The sequence below is a fragment of the Callorhinchus milii genome, unplaced genomic scaffold (genome assembly GCF_018977255.1).
Source record: "Callorhinchus milii isolate IMCB2004 unplaced genomic scaffold, IMCB_Cmil_1.0 Scaffold2, whole genome shotgun sequence".
Lineage (NCBI taxonomy): Eukaryota > Metazoa > Chordata > Chondrichthyes > Chimaeriformes > Callorhinchidae > Callorhinchus > Callorhinchus milii.
In genome coordinates this window covers 71,017,130-71,026,823 of record NW_024704743.1, presented here as the reverse complement: position 1 = coordinate 71,026,823, position 9,694 = coordinate 71,017,130, and the positions used below count along the sequence as shown (strand labels likewise).

General features: G+C 36.0%; 1 protein-coding gene across 1 annotated transcript in view; it reads right to left on the bottom strand.

Annotated features, from left to right (window-relative positions):
• Window positions 1–631: 631 nt before the first annotated feature.
• Window positions 632–9,694, bottom strand: part of kat2b (K(lysine) acetyltransferase 2B) — a 33,376-nt gene continuing 24,313 nt past the window's right edge. Inside the window, exons 12-19 of the mRNA XM_042346983.1 lie at window positions 8,659–8,785; window positions 8,304–8,414; window positions 7,296–7,439; window positions 6,148–6,262; window positions 5,932–5,968; window positions 4,750–4,813; window positions 4,550–4,634; window positions 632–3,190 (exon numbers count right to left, since the gene is read on the bottom strand). Of these exons, the coding sequence (XP_042202917.1) occupies window positions 2,997–3,190; window positions 4,550–4,634; window positions 4,750–4,813; window positions 5,932–5,968; window positions 6,148–6,262; window positions 7,296–7,439; window positions 8,304–8,414; window positions 8,659–8,785 (877 nt within the window). The 3' untranslated portion in view covers window positions 632–2,996. The remainder of the gene's footprint in view (window positions 3,191–4,549; window positions 4,635–4,749; window positions 4,814–5,931; window positions 5,969–6,147; window positions 6,263–7,295; window positions 7,440–8,303; window positions 8,415–8,658; window positions 8,786–9,694) is intronic.

Below are 9,694 nucleotides of genomic sequence, written 5' to 3'. Positions count from 1 at the left end.
GTATGTCTAAATTTAAAGTTTGATGAGTTATTTTTGTTGGGTTATGTGCATAATTGTATACATGAATTTTGACTGAAACTTGCATTGTAGACTTATGTATTTGTAGGAGTCCTGTAGCTCAGCACTCGCCTCGCAAGTGAGAGACCTGGGTCTAATTCCCGGCGAGGCGAAAACTTGGGCAAGTTTCCTTAGTCCACACACCTCTGTTTACCTAGCTGTAAAGTAGGAACCTGGTTGTTAGGGGCATCACTTTTCTGGGGATAATAATTCCTTTAAAAAAATAAATTGGTCACTCAATCCATGACTGTTGTGGGACCCTGCTATGCGTAATTGGCTGCCCTGTTGCACCCACAAAATATATAGTTCAATTCACTTTTCAGTATATTCTGTGAATCACTTTGAGATGTCTTGAAGATGTGATAAGGTGCTGTATCAAATGCAAAGATTATTATTCCCCCTTCAGTCAATTAAGTGGAATAAGATATGTTCCAGCAGTAAGCACAACATTTAATATCTGCAAATGATGTTCCCCTCATTAAGGAGGGGGGAAACTACAGGCAAAAAAAAGCTTTAAATTTTTTGCAGAAACTTTAGCACTTATAGAAATACTTCAATTGAATCTTTTGAAAATTACCATTTATTTTCTATCTTAGTACAATATATTAATTTTACAAAAGAACATTTGACTTCTCCATGTGTAGTGAATACAAAAAGGTTTACAAAACCACAAAGGTAAAGTTTACAATATTGCACAAAATCTATTTTTTCTAAAAAATAAAAAATGGTAATTGGACAATTTAGAAAATATCTTAATAAGTTAGTCACTTTATTACATTCTAATTTTGCACTACTGAACTTATTTTAATAAAAGACATACGTTTTAAAAGTCACAATACACATTTTAACTTAATATTTTTTACTAGCAGATAAAAGCTTTGATATTAAAACAGCCTGAATTACACCACTATTTCTGACCAGTTCAGGCTAGCATTCAGATGACTGGTAGTGATTACACACCATAAAGTGCACCAACATCAGGCAACACTACAACTTAAAACACTTTACTATTTCTATCAGCTGAAATCTCATCATACAGTTTGTTTTAAGTACTGTACTCAATGCCACTCCAAATTAAACAGTAAAATGCTTAAGACAATTGACCTAATGGCACATTGGATGCATTTCACAAGTAACAAAATACTTATACCTTGTAATGAATGCATTTTAATAATTAAGAACATTCACCCTTCTATTTTAAGAATAGGTTGCCAGAGCACAGTTGTCTCAAACAAGACTTAATAAAACATTCTTACAATATTCTAAAGTCCTCTCACGATCCATCATATTTAGAGTGTTGCACATTATTGCATTGCAAATGGATGTATGGTAATGAATTCAAACCATGCTAACTTGTGCTGCATAGGAAATAGTAAAGATTGTGAATCAACACCAAGTTCTAACATTTTACTGTCATACTTTACCAAAGTGCTTTCAAAAACTGCCCTTTTAAAAAAACGATGGGTTACTTGATGAAGTGTACTGTAACAAGCTGCATACATTCCATAGATGCATGTCACCATTTGAGATATTTCTTAATGTGTACATTGTTTATTTTATTCATTTCTCAAAATAATTGATACCATTCACATCCATACCGAAAACATGTTCACCCTGTCTATTGGGATAGGGTTTTGTTGTAATGTTCATTCAAGCCGACAATTCAGTTTTGGTACTAGTGGCCTTTACTTCTCTACACACTGAGAAAGGTTAAAGATTGAAGACCCTATAAGATAGGTAATCTTTCTTTTCTGCCTATGTTTTTTTATTCAAAGCCTTGGAGGTATACATTGTCCTTTAATGTTTGAGGCTGGGCACTGATGTTGTTCCTATTGCCATTTCCTGTCCAGTAAAGATACCAAATTAAATCAGCAGAGATACACAGAGAGAATGCAGGCTAGAAAATGACACTTGACTAGCAGTTTGTCATGAAGGACTTAAAAATATACATCTGTCATAATCTCTGGCATCAATTTTCTGTCTTACAGTTTGCATGCCTTGCTCTCAAGCCAAAAGCCACACGGTTGTAGCAAGGCATGGCAAGCACTCATAATAATTGCACTACACCACACTGAACTATAATAGGTGCATGCATCTCCAATCATAGATTTCTAAAGCACACTCAGCTTGTATCATGGTTACATTATAAGTAGAGCACTGCTTCCCAAGAATATTCCCAATATAAGCACTCATGGCATAAATCTGGACCTCTAAGACAGCCTCTTCTGCACTCCCATAATGTGATTGATATACTGACTAGATTGCCAATAAAATATAATGTTCGCACAGATTGTTAAATTATTATTTAAGTAACACTTGCCTTCTCCCTTTGTAAAATAGTATGAAATAATAACCAGAAGAAAAGGGCTTCTGGTTAATCTAGTTTATAAACTGATCCTCTCTGAGGTCAAGATACTTGGTAAAAATCCTTATTAGAGCAATGAAAGTTCTAGTTGCTGCTTTGCAGAATATTCCTGATGCCACCTTCCCCAATCCTGGAAGAAACGGGGGGTGGGGGGTGGAGTCTGGATATAGGACTCAGACATTGGAAACAGACTAAGTACTGTCTATCTACAAAGGGAGAACATTTCATGTTCTGGAAAGTGAATTTTCTCAAGGGTATGGACACTAAATATCAACCCATATTCTCAGCAATTTATGTTAAAAAATAATTTCCATACATAAAACATATTTGCTTTTTTTATTACTAATTGCATTATGTAGATTGGACTTATATTTTCCATTCCTGACACAGTAAAGCTGATCAGTCTGCCTGCAGATTGCAACTGGCTGCATGAAGAATTTATTTTGATGTCAACAATAGCTGGTTTCTGGAGCTACTGGTAAGGCATCATTGATATTTAGTCTGCACCGTGCACTTGACGAACGTGGTCTGGTCACAGTACACCCCTCTGAAAAAAAATTATTTACTTAGCCCTTCACTTGTCTATTAATCCAGCCTCTTTAATTTTACTGTAAAAGAATTTCTCCAGTATGTTGGCACACTTGAAGTATTCACTCTCTGGAGGATTGTATTCTCGACAATTGGTGAAGATGCGCTGCATGTCAGCCATGAATAGCTTTTTAGTCACATAATACCGATTCTTAATACGTTCACTCATTGTTTTCAGATCTGTAAACAAATTACAGTAGAGAAAATGATATTTGGCACAAGCTGTTAACTAAAACAGTTTTTAAAAAAATAATATCTGCAGGTGAAGTATCAGCTTTCATCATAATTAATCCCACTGTAATAATTTTTTTTATCGTGTACAAATTCTTAACAACATATTTTCATCAACCTGCAAAATTCATTAATTTACCTCCCTGCAAATACAAGGCTCTAGAAACAGTCATGTTAAGTGACAAATAGTTGCACTAAGATTAACTGACAGAAAGATAAGAGCCGGCTAGTTTACATTAATCATAGCAAGGCAGCAAGGATTGTTGACAATGTGATTTATGCATGTGAATCATCACTTCCAAGAACAAATTGTATGTTGTGATTCATTTGCATGTCAATTATACTTTATAACGCTTTTTAATCAACCGCCTGCCCTCATGTAGCCAGTGCTACAAGATTAGAAGCTGCAATAAAATCTATGCTCTTATGGCAGTGTTTGTGCTATATTCTGTAACAGCACCTGAGGATTTAATTTCCACTGGATTTATGATAACATAAATGGCGTAGGTGCCAAACTGAGATAAGCTTTTGAAGTGAAAGTAACAGGTGAATTTTAAGGATCCCATGACACGACAAAAAGAAAAGGAAGTTTCTCCTGGTATCCTGGCCAAGAATCCCCAAGAAAAAAAATCATTCACTTCATGCCTATTTGTGGGACACAGCTAAATAAAAATTGGCTGCTGCATTTGGCTACAACTACACAGTCACGGTACTTCACAGTAAAATCTGTGCAGCATTTTGAGACATCTTGCCGATGTTAAATTAGCATTGCATGAAATGCAAGGTTTATTACAACAGTTGAGTATGCAACTGTTTATTAGGATGAGGGAAAATGTCTGCTCGGGCCCCAACACCTGACCATTCAGCGCTTTGGGACGTCTTCCTGACGTGAAAGGCGCTCTATAAATGTAATTTTGTTGTTGTTGCACTTCAGTTTTCAGTTCTTTGTCCCATCATCAAATCTAGGGCCAATGTAAAGCCAGAGGCTTTCAAGCAGAAAGGCAGAACCAGAAGTTTCCCTTTACACACTTCCAAGTACTCAGGAAATATAAATATAAAATTGAGTCTAATACAATTGCTGAACTCTTGACAGCTGAATTTTGCTTTAAAATGGATTTAAATTAAAATCATGTGATATAAGCAAAATTAGGTAATTTTTTAAGCAGTGAACAAAGTAATTGGATATGCAGCATGAATCTCACTTCTAGGTCAGACTCAGAACTGTGAATAAGTTCAAAGAACAGTTGGATTAATAATAATAAGGCCCCTTTCCTTGTAAATGTAGCTTATAAGAGAAGGCGTACATACCCATGGGGAAGCGAATTACTTCATAGTAACCTGGTGCTTCAACCTTCTTCACTGGCTCCATAAACGGCCAAGCATTTTGGTGACTCTAGTCAAAACAAAAGGTGGAAGAATAAAAATTCAGTTTTCCGCTTTTAATCAGCAAAATGCAGAAAGCTCAAAATAAATAACTGTCAGAATTGAGATGAATTTTGGTAAACCACCTTTACTTGCTGTAGGGTGTTCTTTAGTGTGTTGTAAAGCTGGTCAGGGTCTCTGGATTCTTTTCTGAAAGAAAATGGTCAAGTTGAAGGCAATAAGAACAGTGTAATACAGTATTTCCAATATTTCTTGAGTTGACAAGCAGTGCTAGTTATAATCATTACAGATTATGGAGGTTTGTATATTTTGGTACATTTGGGGTGTCAGCTTGGCTTGATACCACTCTCAACGCACCGAAGTCCCATCAGTGAGTTCAAGTGAATGTCAAAGATCCTGTGACGTTACTTGAAAAGATAAGAGAGTTTTTCCCAATGTCCTGGCCAATAATCCTCCAGTTCACGGTGTCAGCTGAGCTAAGATGGTAGAACTCTTGCCTCTGAAGGTTGTGACTTCAAGCCCCACGTCAGTACGTTAAACACGTGCTGCATTGTTGAATGTGCTGTCCTTCAGATGATCAGGAATATCTCAATGACATGATATTCCTATATGATATCGCACTACACTAAATGCAATGATTATTATCTTTTTTATTTAATCAATCTTATTTCGCTCACAATATATACAGATAATTCACTTATTCATATATACATTCTGTGAAACACTTTGAGATGCATCGAAGATGTCATAAGGCATTGTATCAAATGCAAGGATTATTATTATTAATCATTTATTCCATGGCTCTTTGTGTGTCTTTGTTGTGCAAGGAAGACTGCTTACCTACGCTTAACTTTTTGAATCTTTTGATGTATAAGACTAAAAATTCAAATTCTTTCTTCTTAAATTTAGATGTTAGCATCTCATAACAAGAGTAGGTCTCTTCCTTTTTTTTCTTGGGATGAGGGGTGTGTAGGGTTTATGATTATATCAGTGTACAGCAGAAACAGTTAGAGCAGCGAGTGAGTATTTGGAACCTTCAGTTTAGCATTTGGTTCCAGACCCTTGCACCCCAGCATTCAACTGCTCGGCAGTTCACATGGGAAAAGGAAAAAAAAACCTCATTCATATTGCTTACAATAGACAAAATAGTCATGCAACAAAATATGTTCAGGGGTGGAATTTCTCCCCAATAAAAACTGCTGTTTTAGGGATTAAACATTTTTGACTAGTTCTCAAGATAATCCAATTTTTTTTAATTGTAAAAGCTGTGTGTCTCTACAGCTAAATGTCCTCAGAAACAGACTTACCCCCTTTCCTTTCCACTAGGTTTCCAACCAGTTTCCCCTGTGGATAAATGATATCAAACACTCAGTTCCATTGTTATTAAAATTGTTACTATAGAAAAATCTTCAAAAATATTTCAATTTGGGAAACAAATTAGCAATCACTCTGATACTGAAGAACTGAAGATAGGTATTAAAAACAGAGAGAATATTTCAAACTGGTGCTAACAAGGCACTTACTTATTCCAGGTATGCTTTCGATAGGAATTTGCCTTACTCCTTCCTTAAAACAGGAGAGTCCTGGGTAGACCTTTCGAATCTGGGCCTGTTTTCTTTCTATCAACTTTTTTATAATCTTTAAGTGAAAAAAATAATAAAATTATTATATGGTTTTCAAATTTTACACAAATCATTTTGTACCCTAGGTAGGCCACTTAACAAAGTAAGAGAAACTGCTTATTAAATGTGACAAGCCAATAATAACCAAATATTATTGCTAAATCTGTCATCTACATCTGTAGAGAGAGAGAGATATGTGGGCTGTAATCATTGGAGCAGGAGGTTGTCCATATTCTATGGTGCCTGGACATTAGGAGGCCTCTAAAATCATTTTTTACTCATTTAAGAGATAGGCATAATTGCAAAAGTGGTGCAAACAATTCAGCATGAGACATGATAAATATGCTGCTTCTCGCAGTTACAGGAGACTGCATCACAAATCTGAAGGTTTGTTCGAAAAAACCTTTGAACTTGTTGGAACCTGTCCTCTAGGAACAGAAGTCCTTTACAATTAGGCTAAAAGTAGTGAATCTTTGAGGCTGAAGGCTTTCAGCCAGTCCCATGACCCAATGTTTAAACAATCAGTTAGTAACCATTCGCTTATTTTCCTTTTGAGGAATATGTCCATATTAATCCACAGCGCTGTATTATTAGGATGTCATGTCATATTCTGTTCTCTTCTAGGTGCACTTATCTAGCAACTTTCATGCAGGAGAACATCTCAAAGTGCTTTACCTGGATAGTGTGGGAAGAAGGTAGGGAATAAGGAGGTGACCAAAGACACAGTTGAAGAGGTAAGTTTCAAGAAGCATTTTTAGGCTAGGGAGAGTGGGATTTTGAGAGGGTGGCATTCAGCATATCTGCCCAATCTCTGGAATTCCATCCCATCCTCACTGTGCTGTCCTGTTATTCTCCATGAGTTTGGGCTCAAAAACTACTGGGTCCCTTTTGCATTACAGCAAGATTTATATAGCATCGTTCATGTGGCGTAGCATCTTGGAGTGCTTAAATTACCCTTTGCTGATAAATCCAGATGAAATTGCAAAGAAGTAGTCTGCTTTACTAATGAGCTCAAAAGCAAACATTAACAGTATATGACAAGCATTTACCTCTTTTTGCTTCTTTATGATGACAGAGAATTCAGTGTATGGAATTCGTGGATTCAACTCACATCCCATCAGAGTAGCACCTTCATAATCTTTAATATAACCCACATATTTCACTTTTGGAACTTTTATATCCTTAGAGAATCCCTGAAATCATACATAATATCATAATTGTTTTCACTCTAGTATTGATGGTGCACAACAAAAGGGCATAGGAAGGTATAGGAACAGAAAAGGCTGGAGCAGTCTTATTGCCTGGTTCAAAAGTAAAAATAAATAAAAATAATCATGCAATAATCTATCCCTCATATCCTTCTATATAAAGAATGCTATTAATGCTCAACAGCAAATTATCTTCAGAAGTAATAATTGTACTCTTTTCTGAACTCTGTTAGAAACAGCTGATTATTCTCTGTAACAGCTTCACGAGCAAATAAAGTACTGTCTACCCCAAAACAAAAGATTCAATCAAGACAATTTGATTTTGTTTTNAATGATTTAATCAGTTTAAATTTGTACATTACATCAAAAGATCAGATTTACACATGCCAAGTACCAGGTCAGAATGTTATTGGTATATCTGTAACTAGAAATTACTTGTTTTTTATTGTTTGACTACTATTTCCTTCATTTACACTTCTTTTCTTGGCCAAAAAATAACTTTTTAAGCAGTTGAGCAGGTAGGCCTGAGGCTTCTAGGCCACTCACTAAAACAAAAATATTAATCAGGGAGTGTATCGCTAGGGTAGTTATTACTCCTCACCAGAGTAACACTGCAAATTAAATATTAAACAAATAAAAAATATTTAAAAGACACTTTTGGGCCTAAAGCTTCCAATTACACTGACCGCTGCTTCAAGAATTAACAAATGTGGCAGTGATCAGATCTGGGAGGGAGGTTGCCATGTAATGGCTATTTATTTCAGCATAAGTTAACTAAAAACATGGCAGACTTTACTCCATTGTTTCCAAGTTCCTAATATGACACAGCTAGACTGAAACACTGCATACCTGTTTTTTGAAGTAGCCAATTGCATATTCATCTGCGTACGTGAGGAAATTCAGAATGTTATGTTTGATGTGATATTCCTTCAGGTGATTCATTAAATGCGTTCCATAGCCCTAAAGAATAAACATGAAACAATTTACGAAAAACAAAATACAGTCACTAGGAATGTAATAAGTTGACTATTTTTAAATCTCTAATGCACCAGATTTATTTTAGAGAATGAAGACTTTCTATGCCATTACCCTTCTTACTGTCTGACCTTTTGATCTGATTGTTTGAACATCCACCACAGAATATTAGTATTTCAATTTGCTGCACGCTAAAGATATAAGTGACTATTTGATAGTTCTTCCTTACCTTCACTTGTTCATTGGAGGTTACAGCACAAAACACAATCTCTGTAAATCCCTGTGTTGGAAACATTCGGAAACAGATTCCACCAATCACCCGGCCATCTTTGATCAACGCAAGAGTCTTGTGCTTACTGCAAAAAATGCAATCAAACAAGTATATAAACTAAACCAATCCTTATGACGTTACAGACTTGGGTTATATTTTAGGGCTATTGACAGAGCAAGAACAGGTTGGTCTTATTCAATAATAATAATGTAATATAATGTAATGTGTAGTTAGTGACTGTATTTGTAAATGAATGCAATAGCCAAATTGGACACAGCAATGTCCTGCAAAGAATTTTATCTGGGGAAGCGTTGGCCAGAACAACGGGAGAAACTCCCTTCTCTTTTCAAATAATGCCATGGGATCTTTAATATCCACCTGAACGGGACTTCGGTTTAGCATCTAATCTGAAAGACGGTGATATCTTTTTGCGAAAATAGTCTCAGATCTTTACTAGAGGAGATAAAAAGGTCTGATAAAAGCAGTGGAGAGGAAGGATCTGAAATCTGATGACCAGGAGGTCGAGACAATATGGGTGGAAATAAAAAATAATAAAGGGCAGAAAATATTAATGGGAGTGGTTTATAGACCCCCAAACAGCGATCACAATATAGCACAGGGTATCAATCAAGAAATCAGTGGAGCATGTAGGAAAGGTAAAGCGATAATAGTGGGTGATTTCAATCTCCACATAGATTGGGAAAACCAAATCAGCAAAAGTGGGTCAGAAGAAGAGTTCATTGAGCGTATGAGAGATAACTTTCTAGAGCAGCATGCCGAGGAACCCACTAGGGGACAGGCCATCCTAGAGCTTGTTTTGTGTAACGAAACAGGGCTAGTTGGCAGTGTAGGTATTATGAATCCTCTAGGGCAGAGTGATCACAATATGATTGAATTCTGCATTAAGTTAGAGAGGGATATAGTTAAATCCGAGGCAAGTATTCTGAATTTAAATAGGGCTAATTTTGTAGGTATGAGGAAAGATTTAGGTAAA